This window comes from Microcebus murinus, chromosome 14, assembly GCF_040939455.1.
Source record: "Microcebus murinus isolate Inina chromosome 14, M.murinus_Inina_mat1.0, whole genome shotgun sequence".
NCBI classification, from domain to species: Eukaryota; Metazoa; Chordata; class Mammalia; order Primates; family Cheirogaleidae; genus Microcebus; species Microcebus murinus.
Genome location: NC_134117.1, coordinates 24019065 through 24032761, shown reverse-complemented (window position 1 = coordinate 24032761; position 13697 = coordinate 24019065). Strand labels below are relative to the sequence as shown.

Genomic DNA, 13697 nt, shown 5'->3' with positions numbered 1-13697 from the left:
AAAATAAAGTGAAATCTGCTAGAGGATACGCTCCGTCAGAATGAATGAGGAAGACATATGGGGTACAGGAAATGGGATCCAACATGAGAAGGAGGCAGGAGAATCACAGGGTAAAGGAGGGAAGAGTGATCCCAGATGGCAGCTGTGCAGCAAGAATGGAAGACAACCAACTCAGATGGGAGTAGGTTGGAAGGAGTCTCTGGAGAAATGTCTTTAAGAAGATAAAATTGATAAATATTTGATATATTTGAATGTCTTGGGAGGAGGTTCTGTAGACCATTGGTAATAGTAATTCTTATTGAATTGGTGATAAACAGATAGAACAACAAGTTATTAAACCCAAGGAAAACAGAAAATTATGACAGAAAGGAAAAGTAACCGTAGTATAACTACATGGCTAAACTGTAACAGCATTGATATAGTCATAACAATGTAAGTACTTACTACAGATCTGCACAAATTTATGATGCAGTTATCTTGGAAAGATGGGAAGGTGGGCAGGTAGCATGGAAGAGAGCTAAAAGCTCAACTTCCATAGTGGGGAGTCAATAGGTAAAGTCTGAAATACTGGGAACTAGTAATAAAGTATATTAAAAAATATCAAGGAAAAATACCAGAAGAATCTGCTAACAGAGGAATAGTTGTTGTCTCTGAGGAAAGGGGTCCTGGGAAGACTGCTGACTATAGTAATGAGCCTTATGGAACCATCCAACTCTTTCAACTTTTTTTTTTTTAAAGTAAAAAAAAAAAAGTAAAGTGATATTGTGTGAACTGTTATAGCTTGCCCTGCTGGATGCAAAGAAAAGGTGACGCATTCCAGGTAAAAAGCACAAAACTGGCACCAAGGCAAGCCCAGGGGAATGTCAGCTTCCCTGGCCTCAGGCTGAGAGTTGAAGGTGAGCAGGGGAGAATCACTGATAGGCCCCCTGGAGAGCATCTGCCTAGGGGGAAAGAAGATGATGAGGGGACTCAGTTCTGGCCCCAATCCTGACCAGCAAGGAGGAAGAAGGAGTAGGAGTGACAGTCCTGGAAGAAAGCAGCTTGGACAGGTAAAGTTCAGGAGGGAAAGTCCGGGGCCTGTGGTCCCCAGAGGAGGTCCCCACAGCCTTTTAGGGGAGTTTGTTGGATATTAAGTGAAAAGGGGGTTCTCTGGCTAAGGCTGGAAAATGCTAGCTTATACAAAATGAAACCAGTTTGTTTTCCCCCTGTAGTCCTCCTCAGAGGTCAAAATGCCAACATTTTGTGAATTTCCACTCTGAGACATAGCACATTGCCTCCAACCCTTGCCACACCTGTTTTTCTGGAGCCTACTCTTAAAACTTCATTGAATACCCTTTGGGAAGCCCTGCCCTGTCTCCCAGGAAGGCAATTCTTTTAAGAGTTCAGAGAAAAGATAGATGTATCTTTCTTCATGGCCTTGAAAACCCAGAAGGAAAGACCCCTCAAAAGGTATGGATATTTTCTTCTTTCTTTCTTTTTTTTTTTTTTTTTTTTTGAGACAGAGTCTCGCTTTGTTGCACAGGCTAGAGTGAGTGCCGTAGCATCAGCCTAGATCACAGCAACTTCAAACTCCTGGGCTCAAGCAATCCTCCTGCGTCAGCCTCCCGAGTAGCTGGGACTACAGGCATGCGCCACCATGCCCGGCTAATTTTTTTCTATATATATTAGTTGGCCAATTAATTTCTTTCTATATTTATAGTAGAGACGGGGTCTCACTCTTGCTCAGGCTGGTTTCGAACTCCTGACTTCGAGCAATCTGCCCGCCTGGGCCTCCCAGAGTACTAGGATTACAGGCGTGAGCCACCGCGCCTGGCCTCTTCTTTCTTCTGGAGATGACTCTGTTACCCAGGCTGGAGTGCAGTGGCATAAACCTTGAACTCCCAGCTCACGTGATCCTCCTGCTTCAGCCTCCCAAGAAGCTGGATCTACAGCCATGTGCCACCACATCCAGCTAATTTTTTATGTTTTTTGTAGAGATGGGGTCTCACTATGTTGCCCAGGCTCGTCTCTTAACTCCTGGCCTCAAGCGATCCTCCCACCTCAGCCTCCCAAAGTGCTAGGATTACAGTTATTAGCCACCACAACCAGTCCTGTTTCTTAGGAGAAATATTATGGTTATGTTTTAGCCAATACCAAGGAAACCTGGGGTTTTGTCTGAGCTCTTTATTTACTCATGGTGTGACCTTGGGCTAGTTATGTAAATCTCTGAGTTTCAATGTTATCATCTATAAAATGGGATAAATAATGCCTATTTATAGGGTTGTTATAAAAATAAAAGGAAGCAAAATATATAAAGTATATAAAGAATTTAACTTAGGCTGGGCGTGGTGGCTCACGCCTATAATCCTAGCACTCTGGGAGGTGAGGCGGGCAGATTGCTCAAGGTCAAGAGTTCAAAACCAGCCTGAGCAAGAGTGAGACCCCATCTCTACTATAAATAGAAAGAAATTAATTGGCCAACTAATATATATAGAAAAAATTAGCTGGGCATGGTGGAGCATGCCTGTAGTCCCAGCTACTCGGGAGGCTGAGACAGCAGGATTGCTTGAGCCCAGGAGTTTGAGGTTGCTGTGAGCTAGGCTGACGCCATGGCACTTACTCTAGCCTGTGCAACAAAGCGAGACTCTGTCTCAAAAAAAAAAAAAAAAAAAGAATTTAACTTAGGACTGGCAGGAGATATAATACCTCGAAGTATCAGTATAGGTACATAGAAAATCCTTCCTACAGCTCAAATTTTTGGAAGAATTTGAACAACTGCTGGAAAAGTATGTTATACCAACCAGCACAGACTTTAGAGAACAGAGTCAAGAAGAGCTAAAACTGAGAACTGAGTCTTGCAAAAAAGTGCTATGACCAGCAAAAAGAACTTTATTTTTGTACTTCTCTTTGGAGCAAGAAGAAGAAAACCTAGGCCCCATTGTTTGGACAGAGTAACGTTTATCAGTGGCAGAGAGAAAGCAAAATTTACTTAAGTTCTGTTTTGAGTCCATCTCAAAATGAATGGTTATCAGATGAGGAAGGGTCATACTGGCATTGACAAGAGGATTGAAGCCCTGATTTCAGATCTCCTGGCCCATATGTGTTGTGCCCAGAACACAAGGAGAACTGGCAGTTGAGATTCATGAAGCTAGTGTCAGTAATCTTTCAGGGAATGGAAGAGAGGTGTTGGCAGACTAAAAGCACTCAAAAGTTTCAGGATGCAAAAAGTTCTTGCCCTCTCTAGATTAGTGAGCTTGGTGTCACTCTTGGAAAATTCTGAACTAGATTATTCAGCAAGTAGGCTGGGAACACTCTAAGGGAAACAGTGAGCCCTGAGCATCAGAAAGAGTTAGGCTTGCCAGACCATCCTCACTGTCTTTTTAGAAATGCTTACCTGCTTGGTAGACAAAGGAAGTACTGTAGACCTTATATAGGTGAAGTTTAGCAAGACATTTTGAGAATATTCTGACATCATTATAGGCAAAACAGAAATGTCCGGAGAGCATCCAGAGAGTGAGGGGCTTGGTGATGGGAAGGTTGGGTTGATGTATAACTGGTTGAATGAGCATACCCAAAGGGTAATGATGTCAGTCCATCAGCCTGTCTGCCTAGCCCTGTCTTGTTCTCTGTTTAATCAAAGCCTGGGATGAGAACATCGATGGTGAATTTATCAGTTTTGTCAGTGATGTGAAGTCAGGAAGAAATGCCAATATGATGGATGCCAGAGTCAGGTTTCAGAAATGGCTGAACTGCCTGAAACACCAGCCAGATAATGCAGAGTTCTGCTCTTAGCTCCAAATAATCAACAGTACAAACTAGATGGGGAAGAAGAGGTCCAAGGCAGCCCATGAAAGCCTGAGGGAGATTTCATTGACAGAAAGAGTATGGTATGAGTTGGTAATATGATGAGGTTACAAAGAATAGACAATTTGATGACAGTTTTAATAGAAATAAAGTATTCCAAACAAGAGAGATCATAGTCCCTCTGTGATCTGCACTGTTTAGAACACATACTGTATTTATTTCCACACACAACAGTTCACTTCCGAACATGACATTCTGGCTTTTGACAAGCTAGAATGAGTCCAAGGGAGAGTGACTTGAATGGGTGGAGGATTTCAGAACTTGTCAAAAATGTAGTTGAAAGTTTGGACCGCAGATACTAGGGAAAGAAACTGTTGATGGGATGTGAAGAGCAGCCTCAGGGATTTGAAAGGCTGCCGAGGGAAGATGGATTGAACTACCTTTGGGCAACTTGAAGACCAGTAGTTTGAAAATAGCAGGAAGGCAGATTGTGCTCTGCAAAAGGAAGACGGCCCTATCAACACCTCCCTTGGGTGAACAAAGGCCTCAAGGGTTTTTGTTGTCCTGCAGTTGGACCTTCCCAGAGCACCAATGGTTGACCAGGGCCCGCAGCGTCCACTCAAGTGGTCAGGAGCCCTTTCATCCCCATCGCAGAAGTCCCCTCTCTAAGCTCAGGGCAAAAAAACCTTTGCCCAGCAGGGGGACTGACTTGGCCAGAGGCAGTTGGATTTTAGGCCCAAGGTAAAGGCAAACATTTCTATTAAACCATCAACATTCTTGTGGGAGGAGCATACAGACTTTTAGAGGCCACCAGCTAACATCAACACATTAATGTATCCATCAGATATATTTTGAGTACCTATGACATCCCAGGCACTATTGATGCCTCATATGAGTCATCTCATTTAATCCTTATGACCTTATTGTTGTTTATTCCCAATCAAGAGGATACTGAAGCTTAGGGAGAAGTTAAGTCACATGTCCAAGGTCAAATAGGACTCAAACCCAGAACTTGTGCTGCTAGTCACTGTCTATGGCAGCATGGCCTTGGCCTCTGGCAGTCCCCTGTGGGTGTAGGCTCTGCCTCCCTAGAAGCCCTTCTCCCATCCAGCCCTCAAAGCCCTGTCTTCCCCTCCACTGGGAACTCAGGGAGAAAACAGCCCAGCTGAAAAATTAGGCCACGCTGCCGAGCACACTACTTATTTTTTTATGACTAAGATTAAGCTGACAACCATGCAAAACATTGCAAACCTGTGTCGGCTGCAGATTTAATACCTCACCCAGCCCACACAAATAATTCATGCTTCTGCATCGATGTCCAGAAAAAACAAATCAGCAAAAAGCTGGGCTCCTGCGTGTGTGCGGAGCAGCCGCGTTTCCATCGAAGCAGCATGCCGGAAATACCCAAGCTCCAGGACTGCAGATCTAGCATTTTGCAAATTTTTTTCTTTTAAAAGATTAAAGTACGTTTCAAATGATTGAAGGTTGGTGGGAGGTGTAAATGTGGGCACTTGTCACATTAATTCTTCAGATGATTAAGTTCTTTTCCATTTCTTTAAAGCTGTTTGCAGTTGGGTTTGATGTCCTCGTTCTGGGTGAGTGTGTTGTGGCAGTTACCAAGGTGACTTTAGCTGACTTTCAACAATTTATTTTTCCTCCGGCTTGAGACGTCTCTAGCCCTGTGTGCTGTTGATTCCTCTCCACCAGCTCTCACCCCACCTCCCATTGCTATTCATCAGCATTTTTGCCTGCACCAGAGAAGCTGGGATTGTCCTGCAGGCCCCGCCTGCCAGGCCAGGCCTTGGCCCCTTTCAGGAGCAGGGTGGTTCGTGTGGATATGAGAACCAGTTACCAGAGATGGCACAGGGGAGTGATTGTGAGTCACACCTGGCTCTTCCACTTAAATACACACTGAGACCTTAGGCTTGTCACCTCATCTCTTTGAGCCTACAGTGGCATTTGCTGTGAGGACTCAGTGAGTGAACCTGTGCTCTTAGCAGAGGGCCTGGTGCAGAGTCAGGGCTCCACAAATGTGGGCTGCTGTTGTTTCCTGAGTTCTGCTCTTATTTGGGCCCCAGGGGCACCCCTATGTCACCACTGAGTCCCCACCCCTCAGAAGAGAGGGGTGGCAGCCCTGGCGGAAGGGAAAGAGAGTTGGTCAGAAGTCTGAGGCTCCCACTCTGGCCTGCCACAGACCGGCTCTGTGGCCTTGGACGCATTACCGGCTCTCTCTTGTAAAGGAAAGAGGTGGATTAAACAACCCTAGAGTTTCCTTCCAGTCCTGAAATACCGTGACCCTCTTGGCCATGGTATTTGTCTCCTTCACAGCTCCTGTGAAAGGGTCTGCCAAGGAGAAGCCAGGGGGAAAGGAAGTTTCAGTGTTTGCTTTAGGAAGCCAGAGGAAGGAACCGCTTTATGAAAGAGCAGTCAAATCTGAGGGTAGATCCTCACAAGGGAGAGGACCAGCTGGTGGGAGCGGTCCCCATTACCTTGGGAGCATTTATAAACCACTGCCTCCGCGGGGCCCTAGCTGTCCAGTGTTGTCCTTCATCTCTGCCTGCTGACCGCACACCCTTCCTGAGGAGGTGCTCTGCCTGGCCAGGCGCCTCACTGGCTATAACCCCCCGCCCCCCACCATGTGTGAGGAGGTTGGCCTGTTCCTCAGTGGCTGTCTGGCTGTCATCCTGGGTGGCTTCTGCCTGCCACTTGAATGATAAATAACTAGAGCTTCTCACCCAGTATTTTGATGGACACTTGGGGAATTGTTCTGAGATTTACAGCCCAAACCAGGATCCGGCCTTTTGAATGGGATCAGTGGGTAACTCTTCTTTCCAGCTGAGGCAGATTTGAGAGGTTGTCAGTGGGAGCAGCTGAATTTGAAAGAGCAAATCTTAGAATGCAAAGGGACCCCATGGCCCAGCTGTGAGGCAAGCTGTTGGTGTGGAGCAGGGTAGGAGGGAGTGTGGGACAGCAGTGACCGCTCACTGTGGCTAAGGCCATAGTCAGGAGGAATCTGGGGCCTGGAAGCCCAATGGGGGATGGGAGGAGGTCTGGTTCTACCTCCCAGACAAGCCTACTGGTCTACTCCTGAGAACCTGGCTTCCAAGCCCTCAGTGAGGATTGTATCCTGTCCTGGTTAGATGAAGAGTGTGGATGTTACTGCAGCTCCCAGCCACTGGCAGGAGTGTGCATGCTCAGAGCCTTCTTAGGCTTAGCTGGACAGAAGCTCCTGGAGCTGCATGTCATGGTGCTCTGCCACCCCAAGCTTGGAGAGCTTGGGTCTGAGGCTGCAGGGCAGGGGATAAAGGGCTCGCAGAAGCTCCTGCTGATATCACAGGAAAAAACAAACCACTGTGCCATAAACTTTAAGATAGTGTGTTGACCAAAGATGCAGGCTTTAGAATCAGACCTTTCTGAGACTAGACCTCAGCTCTATCCACTGTCTGGCTGTGCAACCTGGACAAGATACTTAGCCTCTCTGATCTGCAGTTCCTTGTCTGTAAGCAGGAGATAATAGTAGTACTCATATCATGGGAGCATTGTGAGGGGCAGCTAGTCAGTGAGAAATGTTTGGCACAGTGGCTGGCACCTGACAAGCACATATTGAATGGTGGTTGTTGTCATCATCAGTCACCATCGTCATCATTATTCAGGAGCACAACTGGAGACTCCCATTTTGTTCCTACCTGTGTTTTTTTACCTTGTGCTAAACCTGTTCCTGTGCTTGCTTCACAGGAGCCGCAAAGATAGCCTGGAAAGCGACAGCTCCACGGCCATCATACCCCATGAGCTGATCCGCACTCGGCAGCTCGAGAGTGTGCATCTAAAATTCAACCAGGAGTCAGGAGCCCTCATTCCTCTCTGCTTAAGGTGAGCCCACCACAGCACCCAGCTTGGCCTCCAGGGGACATTTTAGAGCTTCCCTAAGCTCTTCCCCCAACATGCACATCCTCCAGAGTCCTCAAGGGGCCACAAGGCTCTCACCTGGCCACTTCCCCAAGTGAGGTGCTTGTCAGGGGCTGGGGCTCAAGGAAGGGAGGAGAACTACTCCACCATGGGCCTGTTTGGAAGCCTGAGGACTCTGAACCAGCCAGGAGCCCCATGTCACTGGACCATGCAGTATTCTCCCTGCCCAGGCTTCTGCCCTGCCTAAGTGGTGAGAAGTCTTTGAGCAGTGGCAACCAGTTAGCCCTGTGGATCCTTCCTAGAGAGGGGCTTTCTTCTCTGCATCTCTTGTCTATCCCAGAGCAGTGGCAGCCCCCAGTAGGCCCAGGACTATGGCCAAAGGGCCCCATTGGTTTTTGGTCTGATTACCTGGTTGATAGACCTTCCTCATTTGTGAGTTTTGGAGTCTGAGAAACCACAGGGATTAGATGCTGGAGAACTCGCCTTCGTCTTGAGAGTTGTTCCTCAGCCCTGTTCCTCTCAGGAAAGTTCTGTGACCCAGGGGGTCTCAATGCCCCCAGCCACTCCACAAGCCCAGGGTCAGGGAATGGCAGGGTCACCAGTAGCATTGAGTTGTCGGGGTGAGGGTTCTGGTGGATTGGGCTCTATTTCTCCCGCTTGCTGCGTTTCTCATGCAGAACACTCAGTTCTTCAAATCCAGTGGCCAGCCCAGCAGACTCCTTGGGGGACCAGGAAGCCCAGCTGTGTCCCTTCTGCTGCTGTCCACAATGCCAGAAACCCAGCCCTGCGGCCAGACTTCAGCTCTCTGCTCAGGGATGCTGCACTGGGCTGAATCTGTTGCATCTGTCTTCCTCCACAGCCATTTGGGCTTCCACCCTCACTTGATAGCAGTGGAGGCCACAAGAGTAACTCTAAACTCAGAGTACAGTGACAAGGAAGAAGGAGTTACACAGTTTGGACCCTCTCCAGTGTCCCCTAAACCCAGAGAAGGAGCTTGAAGGGTAACCAGGAAGGCCAGCTATCCTGGGTAGCAGGGCCAAGATAACATGTGATCAGAATGAGCAGGACCTGGCAGGGCCACTGCCAGGACCCCAGTCGCTTCCTCCCCAGCACTTCTCTGGCCCAGGCTCAGAGCCTTTAGACTGGAGAAGGGTTAATCTCAGGCACCCTGAAAGCAAAGAGCAAGTTTTTCTTCCTTTGCTGACTGGCACCTCTGCTCCAGTGGTTGCCCCTACTTGCCCTTTCCCCAGGTATATTTCCAGACTGGGGATTAACGGTAACTTCTCATGGCTCCCTCAGAGTGACTAGGGAGCCCACTAAGCCCACTAGGCTTCAGCATTTTTTTTAAGGTGTGCTTATGGCCTTTGGGCTAGCCATCTAAATGTTCTGGGAAGGCCCAGGAGCAGGTGGAAGATTCTCCCCTAGGCACTGTGAAGTGTCCTGCTCTAAAGGGACTATGCTGTCATCCCAGGGGCCCTAAGATTTGTTTAGAGGCCTGGCGTGGTGGCTCATGCCTGTAATCCTAGCACTCTGGGAGGCTGAGGCAGGAGGATCACTTGAGGTCAGGAGTTAAAGACCAGCCTAAGCAAGAGCAAACCCCCATCTCTACTAAAAATAGAAAATAGCTGGGAATGGTAGCATGTACCTATAGTCCCAGCTACACAGGAGGCTGAGGCAGGAGGATCACATGAGCCCAGGAGTTTGAGGCTGCTGTGAGCTATGATGGGGCACTCTAGCTGGGGTGACAGTGTGAGACCCTGTCTCTTTAAAAAATTTTTTTTTTTGTTTAGATGCTACTTCACGTCAGGGCCTGCTTACCTCTGAGCATAACCTTGGGCACATCGCTAACTTCCCTCTCTGGCCTCAGCTTTCTCACCAGCACGAGAGAGAGGTGAACTCTACCACATCTGCAGGTCTTTTGAACTCTGCTCTAGAGTTGGTTCTGCTAGCTGCTAGCTTTGAACACTTTGGAAGGATGACATTAGCAAACTTGTGAGAGAAGCTTCTCTTTGAAGGTGTTAAAATGAACGAACATGTTTGAAGAGGCTCCTGTTAGTGGGCAGGTGGGCAGTCAAGAGGGCATCTGCCAGGCACCCTCGCCCAGGGAGCATATTCCCCATAGTTCCAGAGCCTCGGCCAGGCCTGCAGCTCTTGGGGCTGTTTCCAGGCCCAGCTCCTCACTGTCTCCATGTTCCCACCCCCAGGGGCAGGCTCCTGCACGGACGGCACTTTACATATAAAAGTATCACAGGTGACATGGCCATCACGTTTGTCTCCACGGGAGTGGAAGGCGCCTTTGCCACCGAGGAGCATCCTTACGCAGCTCACGGACCCTGGTTACAAGTGAGAAGGCTCTTTTTCTTCTCCCTACCTTCTTTCTGTAGGCTCTTCCCTTGCCCGCTCCACCTTCCTTTCCCTTGGCAGCTCTTGGTGGCACCCCTTCGTGAGGGGCTGGTTATGAAATGCCTCTTGGATCAGGGGCTAAGGTCTGTGTGTGGACGTGGAATGTGGATGCTGCTGCTACCCCAGCTCCAGAAGCACTTTCTGGCCTTCCCTCCCACCCCCACCCCCTATCACCTGAGACACACATAACTCTCCAGGCCCTGGCCGTTGGTAGGACTCAGTGGCCAGGGCCTCCCCTTCTCGCTCCCCCTCCCCACCTAATGGTTCTGCCATTCCTCCTGATGGAAACCCAGTTTGTCTGAGCAGAAACCTGCTGGCTTGTCCAGAACACTTTGTCCCTCCTTTGCTCTTCTGGCTGAAGCAAGCTTCAGAGCTGATGCCAAGCAGGGTGCTGGGGCCTAAGAGCCATAGGCCTCCTTCCAGCCCACCTGCCCCCAGTCGCTAATGGGTGCTCGGCCTGTTCCCCAGCACTGCCAAGTGTATGGGAGGGACAGCATCCTTTTTTGGTGTTTGTTTGATTGTTTGTTTGTTGGGGTGGGGGGTAAGGAACTCCCTTACCTCTCTTGGGAGTATCATAAAGAAAATCTGACCCTAACACAAAAGGTGACCATGCCTTTTTTGTGGTGTGTTGGAGGGATGGGAGGTTACAGGAGAGGGGGAGAGAATTAGGCTGGTTTTATGGGTTTAACACAGTCTAAGGGTATATACTGTGAAGCATATATACTCTTAGAAGCATATATACTCTTAGTGCGGGCATGCTTTTTGTCTCTGTGTGTCTGCAGAATTTCTCCTCCTTCATGCTGGGCCCCCTTCTCCCCCACCACCACCAAAATACTAACCCTTAATTAAAACAAACAGCAAACAAAGGACACCAACTACACTCCCCAGACTAAGCCGAGGTAGAAATGGAAGCTAGTGCTTTAGGGATATTGTGTTCCATAAATTATCTTGCCTTTTTTCCACTGTTGTTATTACATTGTTTCGTAACAAAATTACTTTGAACCATAAAGTTATAAATACATTTTAAAAGTCCCACTTGGTAACATTAGATTTCTGTCCATGTGGTTGTTGGTAGTTACTGTAGCAAAAGCTCTGAAGTGTAACATTCGAAATTAGCCCAGTGCAAGTGGAAAGGGCCTGCCCCCATGCCCCACCCCCGGCCCTGGCTGCCCCCACTGCCTCTGAGAGGAACAGGAAGGAGCAGGCCTCTCTCCTGGGAAGAGCTGGTAAGGAGGTGGGAGGTGGGCACTGTGCAAGAGACCCCCGCCCCTGAGAGTTCGCAGGTCATTATTGCCAATAGAGGACAGTGTGCTGAGAGGTCTCAGCAACAGTGTCCCCAGATAATGTGTGTATTGTAGGTTTAGGTACATTTTCTTGGGAGAATAGGACTGGGTCTCCCCAAACTCAAGAACAAATTCCACCCAGTTACACTCCACATCCTCAACTCCAAACCTGCCCTTGGAGCTCTGCCCTCCCTCCCAGACTATCCTTCCTGCCCTGAGGAGGGGAGTCAGCAGCTCGGGAACCTTGGCCCCCAGAGGACTCACCAGATGTCATGTTGCCCCTCATCCCCTGGCTGCTGGGGTTCCCACTCCCAGTGCCACAACCCCCTCACCTCCCTGGCAGCCCCTCAGTGAGCTTGAGCACTCAGCACCCGCTGGCTCCCCAGCACAGGGTCCCCTCCTGTGGGCTGTTGCCTGGGGAACCAGGGAGCGGTGGGAACGAGCCACTGGCCTCGGCGTGTTTCAATAAAGTTGCTGTGCTGGGAGATGCTTAATCAAAGGCCTGTGCTATGGGCTCATTAGTGTGGCCCACCACGGGGCCCGGCTCACAGGAGAGCTCCTGGGAAGGCTGGCTGGGGCCCCACTCCCCAGGCACGCACCCTTGATCACCGACTGGTTTCTCAGGCCCTTTCCAAGGAGCCCTGGGAAACCCTCTGACCCTTACCCCAGCCCGAGTCTCAGGGCTGGAGCCAACACCCACCCCGGCCCTCCTCCCCTCCCTGCAAGCAGTCAGCACTTTCTGCATCTGACTGCCAGCCCGCTTACCCTGTTAGGGTCCTGCCACAGTGGTCACAGGCAGCTCCCTAGCTTGTGGGAACCTGGGCTTGTAACTACTTGTGGGCCTCTAGGTCTCCCAGGGGCTAGCTGCTGTCTCCCCAGGAGTCTGCAGGACACCCTGGAGGCCTGGCGTTAGACTTGCAGTCACCAGGGAGACCCCACTTCACCGGGCCAGGAAAGGCCCCAGGCTCTGAGGAAGGAGACCTCTCCACAGAGAGGACTACCCTTGCTCCCTGCAGGCTTCTCGCTCATGCTCCCAGAGCTTGGGGGTGTCTCCTTGGGCCTTGTGTGCCCAGGCCTGTTGTGGGGAGAGGAGCAGGAAGGAGCTGAATGCAGCAAACACAGGACGTGGAGAGACCCAGTCTTCTCTCCCCTTGGCTGTTGCTTGAACTCTCCCTGTTGGTCCCAGCTGAATTGGGAGGGGCTGGGCTGGCTTTCTCGCAGCAGCCTTCAACAGCCCTGGAAGCCCTCACTCCCAGCCTTGGCACCTGGCTCTGGCTGCCAGCCCAGGCCTGTTATCTCTTGGGGGAAAGGCATGGCAAAGACACCCTACATGGGGGAAGAGTGACAAAGGAGAGGCTGAGAGGAAGAGGCAGAAGGTTAGGGAACCTGAGCCCCTCTCCGGAGCTTGTGGAACAGCCCCAGACAGGCCTTCACTCCCAGCTGCTCCCTCACCTTCCCCATCTCTCCAGACCCGGGAGAGTCAGGGCCCCAGTGCACGGAAAAGCAGGGCTTTCTGTGACACCAAGTGGGGCGCAGTGGACATGCTCTGCTTTATGGAGGATCTGCAGGGAGGGGGGCAGGCAGCCAGCTCCAGTTCCATAGGCTTTTCACTTTCCGGAGAATGACACCTTGACTCCGTCTGCCCTGCTGTTTTCTGTTTTCATCCTTGTGGAGATTATAAAGCCTTTTGGCCAATCCCAGAGCTGTGCAGGGGGGTCTGCAGACCTTGGGAGGGAGGCCTGCTAAGGTCCCCTCCTGCACCTCCTTCCCCAGCATTTGTTCATTCCAGCGGCTTTAACAAGCCTCTCTCCCTCAAGCCTGTCACCACTGGGCTGTTAGTCTTCTGAGCAGGATCCCGGCCCAGAGCTGATCGCTCATCTGTCCCCAGCCAGGGTTGGTCTGAAGGGGGAGAAGTCTCAGCCCCAGGGGTCACATAGCGGTCACATCACCAAATCTGAGAATACTTTTTTGGGCCCTGCAATGCTTTCTCAGCTGTGTGATGTCTGGCAGCTCACCCAGGTGCCACCCCTAGTCCCAGTCGCTCCTTGCCAGCCTGATGGGAAGCCCTGGGCTTGGGAGAAGACACCCAGCAGCCATTCCAAGTGGGCTCTGCCGTTCCAGGCCAGGCTGAGGAAGTTGCTGCTGAGCTGTCCTCCTACCTGGCAGCTGACTCACCACTGTCCTCAGGACAAGCCCCTGCATTCTCCTGTCCCATCCAGCCATTTGGATGTGTATGAAAGACAACTCAGGCCTTGGGCAGCTCCTCTTTCATGCTTCTGCTGTTTTTCCTTCCACTGGTGAACCTGGCCATACCTGATGTTC

At 50.3% G+C, this 13697-nt stretch overlaps 1 protein-coding gene across 2 annotated transcripts in view; it reads left to right on the top strand.

Moving 5' to 3' along the window:
* Positions 1–13697, top strand: part of SUFU (SUFU negative regulator of hedgehog signaling) — a 113643-nt gene that overhangs the window by 87765 nt on the left and 12181 nt on the right. For both annotated transcript variants that reach the window (XM_012770020.2, XM_012770009.2), the window contains exons 9-10: positions 7519–7653; positions 9894–10032. In XM_012770020.2, coding sequence (XP_012625474.1) covers positions 7519–7653; positions 9894–10032 — 274 coding nt within the window. The remainder of the gene's footprint in view (positions 1–7518; positions 7654–9893; positions 10033–13697) is intronic.